The 17,269-nt window shown below is 41.9% G+C and overlaps 1 protein-coding gene and 1 gene segment (V, D, J or C); one reads left to right on the forward strand and one right to left on the reverse strand.

Annotated features, from left to right (window-relative positions):
• The window catches only part of aatka (apoptosis-associated tyrosine kinase a), a 32,929-nt gene extending 19,245 nt beyond the window's left edge, over nucleotides 1-13,684 (reverse strand). The window contains 3 exon segments of the mRNA XM_029438303.1: nucleotides 852-985; nucleotides 12,761-12,875; nucleotides 13,670-13,684. Coding sequence (XP_029294163.1) covers nucleotides 852-985; nucleotides 12,761-12,842 — 216 coding nt within the window. The 5' untranslated portion in view covers nucleotides 12,843-12,875; nucleotides 13,670-13,684.
• A 1,861-nt stretch (nucleotides 13,685-15,545) lies between these two features.
• On the forward strand, nucleotides 15,546-16,374 carry LOC115012607 (immunoglobulin lambda variable 3-21-like). The segment is given in 2 exon segments: nucleotides 15,546-15,693; nucleotides 15,786-16,374. Coding segments are annotated over 2 exon segments (377 nt in total).
• The last annotated feature ends 895 nt before the right edge of the window (nucleotides 16,375-17,269 follow it).

A 17,269-nucleotide genomic window follows, 5' to 3' on the forward strand; every position in this document is an offset into this window, starting at 1 on the left:
AAGTCAGTTGCAATATTAACGTCAACTCTTTTGATAGTTGAAAAAACTGTTTTGCCATGTTTTAAGCAAAAATGCCAAATATTTATTAGTTCCTATATGTGAATATTTTTAGACTTTCCTGTGTCATACAGGAAAGTAAACTCAATATCTTTGGATTTTGGACTGTTGATTGGACAAAATTAATGTCATCTTGGGCTCTAAGAAACTATAGCAGGACTTTTGTATACTTTGTTTTCATAGACAAAAACAAAAGTAGATGAATCTAAAATGGAAGTAATCGTTTGTTGCAGCCCTTGCATTTTATTCTTACTTTTTAAAGGAAATCTTTTAATATACCAAGTGGAGAAAACTCCCTTGGAGGTTTTCTGTTTAATAAATTGGCTTTTAAACTTAACACATCCATTTTGGAGCTCAGAAAATGTATCGATTGCACGATTGACAGGAAAGCAGTGTGCAACAAATTACTCACTTAAGTAATTAAATCAAACAAAAAAACTAATATTTGCTTGTTCCAGGATTTACTTTTCATTCTAAATTGAATATTTCTGAGTTTTGAATTGTTGTAGATGAATTATCTTTAGCTGCGGTCCTACTTTATGTCTACCTCAATTCAGCCTTCACTTAGTAGCAGGCTAAAAAGAAGTTGAATGGCACTTTATTAAAATACTTTTAGACAATATTTTCATGTCTGTACAGTGTGTGTTAGTTACACACATATGATACCTCAAAAGTATTAGTTCCTTTTCTGTCATTTCCACATGTAACTCATACTGATCAGGATGCTCATTAACTATGCACACCCAGTCTGTGCTCTTCTCACCACTTCCAGCAGGGGGCAGCAGTGAGCTCACCTTGAAGCCGATGTCGCCCTTCTTGCAGCAGAGGCAGGCCAGCATGAGGAAGACGAAGGTGAAGAGGCCAGAGAAGGAGACAGCTACCACTGCAAGGGATGAAGGCCAAGACAGCTCGCTCAACGGAGCCCCATCTGCAAGATGGGAGGATAATGCCAGTTTTAAAAGCATGGAGCTGTAAGGAGATCAGATAGCAATCTGCAGAGTCGCACAGGAAATTAAAAACTAAATAGGAGATAAAGGTGATTTGTATACACACACACACACACACACACACACACACACACACACACACACACACACACACACACACACAGTTTGGATAAAGACACATGTGACTCATAATTAGCATTCTCTTTTGCTTTCTATTAATTGCTCTGTCACTCTGAACAGGAATCAGGTTCCTGTTGCTTAATCACAGTAGCTACTATGCACCCCGAGTCATCGAGGCAAAAGGTTTCCCACCACCCAGAAAACACAAAGACTCCATCTAGATAAACATTTAATAAAGCAGCGGGCAGAGTAGGTGTAGTGGCTCATTCTGTCTCGATGTAAACAACTGATGAACGAAAATGCTCACGTTGCTCATGCATTATAATCTGCTTTTCGTCTTCTGAAATGCCCTACAAAATCAGCCTCAAAGCAACAATTTGAGCCACAACCCATCATTTATTTAATTGGACTAACTGCTTTCCAGAACAATGCGCACGTAGCTATTAAATCCCAGCACATTGAGACGTAGTTATGTTTGAGTGCACAGCATTTTGAAAAAGGTCTCATTCATCTGCAGTGTATCAAAAGAAATGTTGCGTGTGGGTTTGTGACCAATAAACAGAGAGCACACACATGCTTATTGGTGATCGTGTGTACTTATTTCTCCATTGTGCGAGTTTATTCGCCATCTGTCAGTGTCTTCCTGTGTGAATATGTGCGGCACACGTGTGCGGCACACGTGTCAGTGTGAGGACAACCATGTATTCAGATTTACAGTTTTAAACCTCCTAACAGAACAGATGAAAGAGAAAAGAGGAAGAAGTAAAGAGAGACAAAAAAGACATTCATTAACTATCCTATCTAACGTTTAAAATGTCATTATTGATCTGATCTGATTAGTGGAATCTACATGACGTCATCAGCGTACAATGTATTCATCTTTACCCAAACATTTATACACCTGCAGCATTCAGACAGCAAATAGTTGAGAGACTCAACCTCAAACAATGACGTATTGGATACTCAATGGATATTTTACTACTTACTAACTTAAACACTTCCTGCATTAGCAGTCTACTGGGAGCGATGTGGAGAGCTCTACTGTAGCATCTCTGGAGAAAATATATAATGCACATACTGTAGGTTATATCTGACCCTCAGTCACATTTAATGATTTCAAATGAGCTAATGGAGCATTGATTTTTTCATTTTGCCTCTATATTTTATTTAGGATTCTATTCCGTTAACTAATAGTCCCTTCACACCTTTTAACTTGTCACTATAGTGTACTTTAAAGAGTGCCCTACTGTCATTTTCATCGCCTATCTATGGAATATTCTAAGTTGAGGATATTTCAGCAATTAAGTATTTGACTTCCACATAGTTGAGCGATGTATGAAAAATAGATGAAGAGAACAATGGGAATACAAACCAAGACCTTTAGTCCCTAGTACGGTTCAAGCTCCAAAAATGCTGAGAATACACTTCAAAAAATTAGATTAGATTCTCTCCACCAGGTAAATGTCTATGTCTTTACGCAGGCTTTGTGTAAAAGAAGACCAATGTAGATAACCCTGGTGACATCACTATGATGTTCTCTGAGTGTTAAACCAGTTGAGTCATTATTAAGACGTTAAGGTCATTTTGTATAATTACATTTGCTCAACTTTGTGGTTAGTTCCCCAAAGTTCCTGCAATGACACATTTTCAAAAGACCAAAGATGAACATAAGTAAAAGTACATATCAGTTTATGGCAAAAGAAACTAAAGTATTAGAGGTAAAAGTTATTCAAATGTGTAAGTGTATGTAATATTTAAAACAATGGAAACATGAGACAAGAGTCACATTCAACCTATTATATTGTACTTATGTAATGGCAGTGATATCAAAGTGAGGCTGTAACACTCTCTTTACCTTGTTGACTTGAATTTTGGAGATGAACAGTTGTGTTATGCAGCATTTCTCACAGGCCAATAGAAATAAATACAAATTGAAATAAAAGGTTTTGTACTTTGTGATACACTGGTGATTTTATCGTGTTATATGGGTAAAAGAAACCCAATGTCCACATATGAGGACATCATTTTTTTCAAAAACTACTTCCTGTTCAAAGACAATGCTTCGGTGTTATACTTATTAGGTCCTACTAATCCCAAATAGGTAGGAGAAATAAAAAATGCATACCAAACAAAAGCTCGGGTCTCACGAGGTTAAGCTCACGCACATCTAAAGAAATGGGGTTGGGAAATTCCTGTCTGAGATCTTTCCCTTCTTATAGACAGCAAATCCATTATTTATTATGTTCCCATGTTGTTTATATGAACTTTATTTATGCATCCCTGTTCCGAGTTCTCACTCTTAACATTTCTTTCTCACAACACGCATTCTTGTAAAAACATAGAATCCGAAAATGTTGAGCTCCTCTGTCATTGTAAGCACTATGCCCACAAGTACACTTCACTCGCCAACCACAGCAATCTGTTACAACTCCATCTGTCAACATGTCTTCTTTTGAAATGCCCATGTCCCAGGCCTGCACTTACACATGTGGATGCCATTTGTACTCCCTTTCTTTATGTGCTGTAAAACTATCTATCATATAAAAGAAGAGGACTGGCATATGTCCGCACTCCAGGATTCCCTTTATTTCTCTATCCTTGTGAGGAAAACACAAATCATGACACGTCTGTGTTTATTGGGTCCACTAGGAGTTATGGTGTGTGATTCCTGTGCGTGCGTATTTTTCCAGCTCACTGACTGAGACTCAGTGGTCCTGACCCATTTGGCTGTGGAGAACACGCTGTTCCAGACCTGACAGCTCCTGTGGCCCAAGCAGCACTGCTCCAACTGAAGCTTGACCCTGAGGTCACGGCCACAAAGCCTACACTCATACTTGCACAGGCAGGCACACACATGGGCAGACAATCCAATCAGACAGGCACAATGCATCCAGGTTCCTACTTGAAACTTGTGTGTGTGTGCGTGTACGTGTGCGTGTGCGTGTGTGTGTGTGTGGTTAGTGTATCACTTTGTCATTTTTCATAGCACACACACATAATGTTTCACCCAAGTATCTTCTGAACATTTTCTTTGTGTGTGTGTGTGTGTGTGTTTGGGCAGTGACCCGCCAACACATCACCATGGTAACAACCTGGCCAACACATATTAGTTGATTGCCGTTTACGGTGCAGTAATTCTCATGCCCCATCTCTTTATTTTGCCACTTTTGGAAGAAAGACAGCATTTTCGCTGATGCCTCACACTGGCACTCTCTCCCGTCTATATCTCTGTATTATGCTGTGACAGATTGTGTGTGTCTGTATGTGAAAGTGTCTGTGAAGTGGAAAAGAGGGAGAAGTTAACCCAAGCAGTACTCTTTCTGGCTCCACCACATACCACAATACAAAGCCTGAGTGGGTGGTGACAGGAAACATTGTTTAGAGGCTGATAGGGGAAACAGGGATGAATATTAAAGGAATAAAAACATGCTTTCTTCCTCTCTGCTATTATACAGCCTAATTACCAGCCTAATTTCGAAAGGAGATTTAGCACCGTGACATTAGCAATGCAATGGAAGTTCGTAAACATTTTTAAAGAAGGTTTACAGCAAAAACATGCACTAACTGTTGAGCCTCTACAGGCACTGACGAAGCAGATGGTGAACACGGGGGCTGAACAATGGAACAACCTTTTACTCTTTCACAGATAACGACAAAATCATGCAAATTGGCATCCGCTCTAACTTTGATTTGTAAGTCAAATGACTTGTGCTTCCTGTAAAGTAGTATGAGGGGCCCATGTGTCCTTTTGCATTTAGAGCAAGAGCTGTGTGTGCATTCATAAGACCACAGCTGAGCCTCAGCAGTACCATACAAATAAATAAGGGGGCTACTTTTGTCAGACAGTGCTGTTGTCTTTCTGAACACTGCATAAGTCTGAAACCACGGCAAGATGACCATCAGCTCCAGTAATGCCAGTGTATCGGACTATGGCAGAGAAAAGGGAACTGAGATCAAAAGCAAAGCTCTCAACCTTTTGGTTAACCTTCTTTTCGACACTTATCCACAGCCGTTTGGGTAGTAATTACAGTAGCAAGCAGCCGAGATAAGGTGTTTCCCAGCAATTCCAACCTCAGACCACAGCTACTTTGAATTGAGGGTGTACAAGCAGTCAGTACCATTCATGTATTTCCAAGTGCGTGATTGGCTGAGTGTAGACTCCAGGACAGAAAGAGCTTGGAGATTTGGTGAAAGTTACAAAGGCAAATTATGTTTGCGCTTCTCTGCTCATCTTTTCACCAACAATCAATCCTGCAGTTGTCGGTATACCTAGGATTTCCCTGTACTTGGGTTAGGGTTTCAGCTACACTTTAGTAAGTCTTCATTCACCAGCAGAAAGTCTAATATGGTCAGCCAGAGGAAAATCAGTTGGCACTATTTTTCATAAGTGCGACATTTGAAGAATTCATCTCCCACTCTCTCTGAAGAACTGTGACTCGGGGTCTTCCATAAATATTTGAGAAGCACACATTACTTCACCAGCTGCACAGCGAAATGAAAATAAAGCACTTAAATCCTGGCTCAAACCCGCTTTATTAAAAAGCTGTCTTCGGGACTGGAGGAAGATGAGCCATGTCCTAACAAACAGGAGGGAATAGCCATGGGTCACCCTGCCAACTCCACAGTTCAGGCCGACAATGAAGATGACGCAGTGGGACGAAGGGAGGGAGGAAGAGAGGACAAATGCGTTGGTGTAAGGAGGATGAATGAATAAGGAGGCCATTACTGTTGCTTTGAATCTCCCAAAAGTGAGACTTATCGGTAACAGTCTTGCTTCATTAGGCGTGACCTTGCAACTCAACTAACCTGCGACTCCTTCAACTTGGATTAATAAAGCCTGGTTTGTGCTGCCAGATTATGGCCACACGATGTCATACCAAGCTGAGTAGAGGGATGCGCAATTTAAATCATCAGTGGCAAAAAATAATGCGTCCTTCGCAGTCACAGAGAGGTGTGTAAATGTATGTTTCTGAACATGCAACTAAATAATAGCCCGTTCAGCGTCTGCTGCTGAAATACCACACACACACTGACAGAGAGTTATAAACAGCGAGAGAGAAATATACACATGTAGAGAGACGGGGGCCCAAGGAGGAAGCAGGAATGCTCAATTCAATGGTGTGTGTGTGTGTGTATTCATGCGTGTATGTACAAGATGAGAATAGTGGTTAAGCACAACTACTGAGCTTTTCATGGTAGATCATAAATAAAGCATGCACCATCGAGGTAGGGCTTTCTGTTGCTGTGCAGCTGTTGCGAGCAGCTGAAGCAATCGAACGTCAGGTCTACAGCTGCTGGGATATTTACTACCCGCTATACACGATGGAGCTCATTGTGCATTCAACAAATTTGCTCCAAATGTACACGCGTAGGAGAGGGAGAGAGGACAAACACTGCAAGGAGGGCTGTAGAGAGAAAATAGGGATGTTATTCAAGGCAGAGTGAGGCATATTACAATGCCTCCCACACTCGTATCAAGGCCAGGGCCGCGCCATGTGTTTGCATTCACACACGAGCACAAGAACGTGAACTCACACAGAAAGCCCAGTCAAGGTGTTGCACTGGGCTGCGTAGGATAACTTTGGAGTTTCCGTGGTAACCGAGAGCAGTGGGCGGCCGTTTCTGCTTCTAATCGCAGCAAAACCAAACCAATGAAGAGGAGCTTGAACACACCACAGAGAATGTTGTACGCTGTGACACAGACCAGGCAGAGCATAAGCCTTTCTCCCTGTGAGAGGCGACACACTCATCTTCCCTCTGAGTTCGTCTGTCCCTTTTTACTTCACTCTTCTTTCTGGTATGGTTGCCATGCATGCTGAAATGCACACACACACACACACACACACACACACACACACACACACACACACACACACACACACACACACACACACACGCCACTTCTTGCTTTTGATCAAGAAGTAATGACAGTGCTGCAGGGTGGGCAGGGTGCCAAACTACACACCACTGCAATCAAATCGTCTTGAGAAAGAGTGAGGGGGAGACAAAGAAGGGGGGAAATAGAGAGGGTGAGATACAGTTTCAACTGTAGTTAGCATTCAATAGATACAAATACAAATATACAGATACTGACCTTTGTTTCTGTTAGAAAAGCTATTTTGACTTAGAAACACGTCAAGGTGGTACTAATGACCAAGCTGCATGGAATATACAGCAAAAAGGTTGTGGGAAGGGTTAGTCTGTGGAGGCTAGTGTTAGCATATGAAACAGGAGGCTAGCTGGCGCCATTATTTAGCAGCTTAACTGCGCTTCCACCCCCCCTCAAAGATCCTAATGGGTGAACATAAAACACAGAAAGAGAGCAAAAAGAGCCCCAAATCTCTCTGAGCATGCGTTTAAATTCAGGACAGTGCTGCAGGGGCAAACAAGCTCCTCCATCTGCCCTGCCTGGGCTGCACCAAGTGGCTTCCAACAAAAACACATGCACTCACATACACACACACACAAACGCTTCAGTGATGTAAAGAGAATGGTGGGGAAGTGCTTAGGATACAGCAGATTGGATTGGAAGTGTGACCGTTATGTTTGGATTTACAGGTCAGTCAGCAGAGGCAGCAGAAGAGCCAAATACTGTACATACAGTATACAGATCAACACACACACACATGCAGAAGACTTTCAGAGCTACAATGATATTTGACTGGAAGTTGCTGGATGAGAGGTGCGGCCTAAAGCAGGACAGCAATGAAAAACAAGGGGCTTACAGCCCACTATGAATTCTGGCTTCAGGTAGGAGAGCTGCAGCAAAAAGTTGCAAGGTTGAAAGAAAATGGGAGAGAAGAGCAGAGCAAGTAGCATCGGACTGTGGTGAGGGAGGGCTGAACACAGAGAGGTGCAGAGGAGGAAGCACTCTGCAAGCACACACACACACACACACACACACACACACACACACGTGCACACATGTCAGTCTCCAGTTGACAGCAAAAGCAATGACACGATTAATGGCAGGGTTTCGTATCCCCACCCATTTACATCCTCTCGGCCGTTCCCTAGTTCTGCTCTCTATGAATGACTGCAGATTGCAGAGGGATGTGCTGGCCTGCAGAGAGCCATGATAACTGTCATTAACTGGGAGTGAGATCCCGGGAGGACCACCATGGATCATCATTACAGGCCTGTCATGTCCGTCCCCCGACGGCTCGGGCAAGGGCACGCCCGTGGAAGTAAAGGGTCTGAATATCAACTTTTGAAATTAATTTCACAGATCTACATAACCAGGGCATTGCAAGAAAGGTGCAATATTTGACATCAACAATTCATTTATTTGAGATATTATTATAATTAATGGAACGGATCATTGCAGAGGAGACTCTAGCCTCTATTCTGCATTTTGCAGTGTGGGCTGTTGGGTCAAACTTTGAATGAAATCTGCTGAATTGGAGTGATTATTATACAGCACAAAAAGAATGAGAGCTGCACAAAAGGCACAAAAGCTGCTAACAGTTTATCACACAGGAAAACACACAGTCGAATGAATGAATGGAATGAAAATATGTTTATCCTCTTAGGTCAAGCAGAGGATCAAGTAGAAATGTTCACCACTAACAATCATGTGAGATAGGTGCTCTCAATCTTTTTAACTGCTGACATAATAATGAAAATAACAATTAATTTAACAATGACAGAGAAACGCCACACATAGCATCTTTAACGTACTAAGTCAACCACTTGAAAAAAGACACACAGTATATTTATGAAATGGCAGAGGTTTTACACATACGTGCATCTCTGTCCACAGTACCGTAAGATTTAATGGTGTTTCTCTTCACTCAATACTAATTTCGAACCCCAGACACAAATTCAAATACAACAGTGAAAAACTGACCAATGTTGGTAAAGGAAATGATGAACTTCTCTTAAAAGATGGCCACAAGGACTGATGCTGTCAGATAAATCAGTTGCTCTCAAGGGTTTTCAAATGTAACTTAAAGTGTTTTAACTATTTAGTTGGTATCCCAATATTGAATCGTTACTAGGGATGCACCGATTCAACTCTTTTAGTCTTGATACTGATACCTGGGCTGTTACTGGGATACTGAGATCATTGGATACGATAACGTGATTTGAGCTTCTTCACCTTTCGGTTTACGTGGACATATTTCATTCAACCCTAACAACTCCTGAACAATTATCTTGAACATTGCTTAAAATATTCACTTAATGTTTTGATATTTGAATAGCAGCGATCTAAAATATATATATATATATAAAAAGGCACTACTGTATAAAGGCTGAAACACTGTTACCTGTATAGTATCATCTATGACTAAAGCATCTGCACACAGACCTGACAAAAAACACAGCTCTGCACACTGACTCCAGGAAGGAGTGATTGGGCCCCGCGTGTGTTTAGGCCTCTGGCTGATAAACACAAATTAGATGCAGACATAGAAATATGCACTTGGAATGACATTTGAGCCCAGAGTCTCATGATGCAGACACAGGCAGTGAGAGTGTGTGTGTGTGTGTGTGTGTGTGTGTGTGTGTGTGTGTGTGTGTGTGTGTGTGTGTGTCATCAAGAAATTATATTTGGTGACAGATCATATAGTACGTAAAGCCCATTAGGTATGCATTCGCACACATAGACAAGCGTTCAACGAGTATGACACCAAGGAAACCCACAACCCCCACATCATCACATGGAGAGCACATAGAGGAGACATAGATGGTTCCCCTTGACTGCTTAAATCCACTTCATTCTTATTCCAGTTCCCGCAGGGGCTTACTTATGTAACTAAAGTGCTTGGTTACACATGGAGAGATGAATAATCAAACAGTCGGCGGTGACCGAGTCAGTGGGAGGAGCTCTGAGAGCAAGTCAAGACACCATTTTTAACATCCTTCCTCTCCAGTATTAGCACCACCTTGGTTATCGCCTGCATCGGTGTGTCCATGTGTATGCGAGGGCACGTGTAAAGCTTTCCCGGCATGTGGAATATGCATTATGCATGATGCTGTCAGTGTGTGTGAGAGACAGAAAAAGTGTGTGTTGTTTTGCGTCTACACAAAGATAACGTCCATAGCGTTCACACTAGCTGCCACTGCCACCTCCAGGCACCAGAGGAGACTGCTGAAAGACAGTCTCCCTCAGTACTGCATTGTCAGCTTGTTGGTGTATCCGTGCTGCCTTCCAGGTCAGTCTGTCTTCTGAGTGACCTGACAGTAAAGCGATGCATATTAATTATGTTCACAGGATGCAACCAGGTTTTCAAATAGCTACCCTTCACACACACACACACACACACACACACACACACACACACATATACACACACACACACACACACACACACACACACACACACACACACGCGCGCGCACACACACACATCTGCTCCCTCTCCTGAAGGGAGAGCTCTCCGAGGTGCTGAAGCAGTAGTTAGCCAGGTGCAAGCTGTAGTTGTCACTGGTGCATAATGCCACACAAATACACAACTTTCCCCCTGGTCGCTCACAAACCAAGCCCCCCTAGCGTGGTGTGAGGGCCGACGTCGTCAGGGGATCAAAGATCCTGCCACGGTGTGTCCGTCCTTCCTGATGGCTTATATAATGCCATGCAATGTGACAACTGACCTGGCCCCCTTAGTTGTTTACCTCTGTCTGGGTGTGTGTTTGCGCATGAGTGACTGTTTGTGTGAGTATGTGCAGAGTTAGAGCACACCATGTTCTTACATAGACCCGGGCGTAGAGGGAGGAAGTGCAGATGTGTGTGTGTGTGTCCAGTTTGAACGCTGGGCTTTGTGTTTGTAAATGTAAGTGTCTATTATTAATTTCTCTGTCCTTAGCACTGACCTCCTCACACACCCCCTCCATCGCCTCGGCAACATTGATTCTCAGCACAATTACTAGGAAGGAACAGGACCGCTTCGAGGTGCTGCTCTAATGAGAAATGTAGATCATTATGACAGGGGAGTGACGATCCAGACCTCCATCGTCTCCTCGAGCTAAATACAAGCTACATGTACATGCCCACTCACTCCCCACCGTCCTTCGAAAACTAACCAATCCCAATGCATTCCACCCTGACCTGTCACTGAGGCTATTCATTCAGCTACTGTCAGCCGGAGATAACAACATATGAACGCTTCACTGCACCTTCCTGAGGGGGACATTTCCAAAACCTGAGATCTCCTCCAGGAAGAAAATACCTAGACGATTGAATTAGAAGATGTCCCACAAGAGCCACAGTCAGCAGGCAGTGTACCCATAATTCAGCTTGGGAACCTTTTAATATCCTGCTTCAAATTAAAAGATTGCACTCTTCGGGTGGGTTTGTATCATATTTCACTGCACAGAATCAGGGATAGCCAGCTCAGCATCCACTACACATTCCACACCGAGAATTGCTTTTGTCATGGTTTTCCAAACATCGGAACACTAAACCACTGTGTGTTTCTCTTTGCAGCGTAGTTTAAAGCAGAGCAGCATATTATCTAGTTCAGGTCAGTCATTATTTATGAACAAATCCGTCAAAGCAGTGATGTCATATCGATGTGATATATAGCTATATCAGTCTTATATCATCAGTGATCTGGAGGTGTATTTACTAATCTTACTTTTCTCTTGGGTTTTGCGTCCAGAAAACACCCCATATGATGGTAAAAGCAGTGGTTCTAAATCTGAAAGTGTACTCTTATCACTTAGTTGACAGTCAAAATTGTCTCCTATTTTTTGATATAATGTCGTACATTGTTATTGTAAGCACAGAAATTTCCCAAATGCACAGGGACAGCATACCTCCTATGAATAACACTTTGACTTTAAATGGAAGCCCCTTTTAGAGTCACATTCTGACGGACAGCAGAGAAGAGATGCAAAGAATGAGAAGTGGGAGTCACAAGAAGGTATGTGGGTGGAAAAAAAAAATTGAACAAAGAGGGATCACTGAGAGTGTGCGGTTTGGGGAGGACAGATAGAGCCTGAAACTTGAGAACCAGTGGCCTCACCATCATTTGTATGCTCAGCACAGTGCACTCAGTGCAGGGACTCTCTCAGTCCTGTTTACACTTGCACACAGTCATTTATTCTGCTCTAATTCAAGCCCTCACACAGGACAGCCATGACATCCTGCTCGGTGGTCCCGTAGCACTGCAGCAGCACCTGGGTTCTCCTTCCCATCACCCCGGCATCCGGAGGATTAATAAATGCTGCGTCCAAACGGGTGCAGAGGACCGCAACCTCAAACAGGACAGCCTTACACCTCTGTCAGCAGGTCACCTCTGTAGCACGCACACACACCCTAAACATAGCACACAGTACACACATACACACACTCAGCTGCAGAGACGTATGTGTAGGACGATGCAGAATCTGTGCAACACAACTTTTAACCCTCTTGTCACCAAGCTGTAAAGGACCAATTGTATGTAAAAGATACCTGAGCTAATCTTTTGATGAGTAGGCTCACTGTGGTGATGATGATGATGATGTTGTGGCAATGATGCTGCAGCTGGTGAAAATGCTGTATTCAATGATATAGCACCAAGACGTGTGTATGGCCTTACATCAAACACCAGATTCAGAGATCACTCAGCTTGATTATGAAGACACACAAATCACAAGCAATCTGTAGCAAATGGATAAACGCCCTCGTTCATCAGTTCGACCCTTACCTGTATCAAAGTGGGAGCTGAAGCCAAAACTGGGATTGAAAAACGCTGAAGACATGACAATCACATGTAGGACAAAGACCATCCTCCTCGTTGCGTTGCAGAAGACAGCAGAAGCCTAAACACAAAAAGGTCAAGAATAAATTCCAGACTCAAGCGCTTTTGAGATTCAAGTAACCTGTAGTAGATGCGGTAATGCGCAGCAATTTATTCCATCACACCTCACAGAGAGAGCCCCCCGAAAATCCTGCTCCACCTTCAGCTCGAACAGATTTGGAGACAGATGTTGACAGTCATTTCCATTTTACCACATCTGTTAGTTTACTTGCTTGACAACAAAATCCCGTCTCGCTGTCTTTCATTTGACTGCTTTTCTGGACAGCTTTAGTGTACCTAGTCGGTCACCCCTTATTTACACCAATGTTATACACTCTAAAATCTTGACCGCTCCAAACATTTGGTGATCTCCCATTTGTGTTCCTTTCAGAATAAAGCTCGGGTTGCTCCTTGTCCCGAACTACATGTTACATGCGAGCAGCTGGTTCTTTAAAAAAAAAAAACAGATGCGACGGTCAGCGATTCACATTTGGGTTTCAGCTTCGGTCCAGAAAGCATGAGCGACATCTTGCACCAGTGTCAGGCGACATAAAGTAAACAAATACTTCCGTTTACAGCTTTCAAAATAAAAGCGTATATACGTAGTCCTGGCATAAGAATTTAGTTTGTCTTTTATTTTGAAGACAAGATCACGTGCTTTCTCGGCTTTATCTGTCACACTTGACGCAGACATTTCTAGAGGAATCCTGCTGGTGAGCGTGCGCGCGTGCGTGTAGTGTAGGTTAATTTTGAACGAAACATTTTTACTGAAATACTGTTTTTATGTTTTGACTTAAAACACGGCCATGAACGTACCTCCTGTCCTGACTTCTCACCACGACTGTCCAAGAGGCGAAGAAGGACAGAGGACCAGGCTCTAGCCTATAAACAGCGGGTTGTTAAAACAGCATGGTTCCCCTCAGAGACTCTGGAGCACTGGGCCAGTAAAAGAGTGTGCGGAGTGCATGGTGGCCAGATTGTTCTGTCACTGTTAAATAACGCCAGGATCAGGAGTCACAAGCAGAGTTGGGAAGTTTTATTTCCAAGCACATTATCGAGTCGCAGTGGGAAGTTTACTGGAGGAGACCTGCAGGTTGACAGCATTATAGGAAAGTAGATAATGGTCAGGTGACTGGCAGAAGCTGGGACATTTAACCAATTGAACAGAGCGACTAGTGGGCAGGTGAAGAAAGACAGGCAGCAAAGGGGTCACCAAGACAAATGTAGGTCCACGAGTGTAAATTGTGTATCATTGCTAAACATGCAAAATTGAGAATGTGAAGAAAAAAAAACAATTGACTCCAACACTTTGATTTGTTCAGCAACAAACTCTATCTACTACTTTTTATATTATATCTACGCTGGATTCATGAATGTGTATGTTCGAGTGCAAACAAGTATTACTCATGCTTTGGCCCAAATGACATTAGCTATTCCTCTGAATCACGTTGGTTCTGTGGGATTTGACTATTTATTCTGATTGGATTCATGTTCATTCAATGTGTGCAAACTATTTGTTTATCATTCAAATATACTCCAAATGCACAGATCCCAGATAGGTTGCATTATGTTCTTCAGACAGAAATGATCTGTATACTAAAGCAGTCAAAGTGAGTGTTGCTGATGCTAAATTGCATTAAAACCTTCAATTCATCCTCCCCATCCCTCACCTATATCCTGGTTATGTTTAGGAAAAGATCATGGTGTGTGTTCAAATAGAGCCTGAAAACTAACTTCTCACATGTGCTAATGTGTTCCCTCCCCCACACACTCCTATTGGTCCTCTGCTGGTTGTTAGCAGTAAAGCATTTTATCTCAAGCATCACAGTAAAAACTCACATTTTCCAAATACTAGAGACATTCATTTAGGGAATGTATTTATTGCAATTAATGATTGTAAAATGAATTGCAAACAATTACTCAGGTAGTATTTACCACGCTCTTTGCACACATTTCTATCAATAGATGAAACATGTATTGGTTTGACTTTGTGCGGTTTAATATGTGAAGATGATTTAGTATAAGGTGTTATTCTGTTGAATGCACACTAGAGAGCAGCACTGGATTACTATTAGAAACAAAGGGTACTCTTACTGATTTGAATAGTTAAAAAACAAGACATGTGCACACACACACACTCACACACACACACACACACACACACACACACACACTCACACACACACACTCACACACACACACACACACACACACACACACACACACACACACACACACACACACACACATTCATTTGTCAACTCCTCTCTCTCATCTGAAGGGTGCACCTGCAGGCTTTCTGTCTTTATTTAGCTTCATGTAAATTAAGAGGTTAAGTGTCAGTTCTCTGTGAAACCGCCGTTGACTGGAAACAAACTACTGTTATAAATTATTATAATGTTTAAGTTTTTTCTACGTGTGTATTGTTGTACATGATTGAAGAGGCAGAGCTTGAATCTTGCAATAGATGTCTCTTTTTACCTTGTGAAAAGCTTTACAAGAAAACCATTTTTGTTATCAATTTAAATGAAGATGATTATTGTAAACTAAAAATATACACACACTTGGGTGCCTGTCATGAATCCTAATCATTATGAACTTGACTAAGTTTTGGGAAATGACCAACACTCATAGTAATGATCATAACCAAAGATCCTCCTCCTGTCACTCACTCTCAGTTTCAGAGTTATATTTAAGTGCTTCTCCAGCTCCTCCTCTCCTCATCCTCCAAACCCTCTAATCTGTCAGCAGTAAACTCACTTTCCAAGTTACAAGGCCATTCTCAGCACACAGTGACACCATGCTGGGGACCCTCTGCACTCTCATCACTGCTCTAACATGTAAGGAGGCTGACTTACTGCAGCTTTCACCTCATGTTGGATTCATCAGTCTGTGTGTTTCTCTTGACTCCGTGTCATCTTGTTGTTTCCAGGTGTGAGTGGTGTGACGGTGGTGACACAGAAGCCTCCTGTTGTGACGGTGAGGAGAGGAGAGACAGCCACCATGGACTGTAACCTGGGGACTGTTACTAACAGTGCTGCACGCTGGTACAAACAGATTCCTGGAGGAGTTCCTCAGTTTGTTTTATATTTTATCACAGCGATAGCTCTCCAACCTATGGATCTGGTTTCTCCTCTCCAAAGTTCACAGCTACTCATCAGTCAACATCAGATTATCGTTTGACCATCAACAATGTGGAGGAGGGAGACTCAGCAGTCTATTACTGTAACACATGGGACAGCTCTGTTAATGAGGAGGTATCACAGTGATTTACACTGTGACAAAAACCTCCTCACAAGTACTTCTGCTTTTTCAGTCTCTGACACTTCTGATAACAGAGCCATCAAACAACACTCTGTGTAATAACACACTATGTACTGTAGGAAGTAATATACTTTATAATATCAAAGTCAAAATACTCTTTGGATTTCTACATGGATCTTTAAAACATATCTTTAATTACACTTTGCATACCTGCTCAATTAATGAAAATAAAACTTAGCAAAGCTCCAGTAAATGTACACCGCCTTCATGCATAATATCTGAGTTTGTCGCACTAAACAAGTTTTAAATGCTGCTTTGTTTTGTCACTTATCTTGTTTTAGTTGTACAAAGTTTACAGAAGCTGCTCTGAACACCAACAATGTGATAAATACTTTTGAGATACACAGGTAGTGATGAGTGTTACTCTTCTAGATGAAACACATCTTAAAGTAATCTAACTACATTAATCATGTTTCATGAAGCAGACCCCAAAGTAAACCGCTTCACAGTCGTTCAAAAGTATTTCATTAATGTGCAGCTAAAACATGAGCAAATCAAACTACATTAACCATCCTACTGCTCACAAACACACAGACATTTTAGAAGATTTAGAAGATTAAAAACAGTGAGATGAGAAGTAAACTTTTACAATCTGCCTGGAATGCTTATAACCTACATAATATACAACTTAGTGAGAACTTCGTAACACACTAACAACTTTAAAGACAATGTCTATATATTTATCCTGTGGTCTCTAAGATTATTTAAACATTACTATAAAAAGATAAACAGAAATTATCTGATATCACAATTAAAGTAGATTAAACTCACGCACAAATCATTAAACGGCTTTCAGATACATTTTCAGATATATTTTTATGAGCAATAAAATTTATCAAATATGCAGTATGTTGTTTAATAATACATTATTTAATGTGGAACTGCTTGCAAGAAAGCAGGAATCATGGAGTTGATTATTGGATGAAAACAGAGTTGTGTTGAAACTCCTCCTCCTCCTCCTCCTCCTCCTCCTCCTCCTCCTCCTCCTCCTCCTCCTCCTCTTCTCTCTCTGTGTCTTTATAAGCTTCATCTCTCTTCTCCTCACACTCCAACCCTGCTCACCTCTCAGCTGGACAGTAAGGGAGGTTTACA

Source organism: Cottoperca gobio, chromosome 8 (assembly GCF_900634415.1).
Source record: "Cottoperca gobio chromosome 8, fCotGob3.1, whole genome shotgun sequence".
NCBI lineage: Eukaryota > Metazoa > Chordata > Actinopteri > Perciformes > Bovichtidae > Cottoperca > Cottoperca gobio.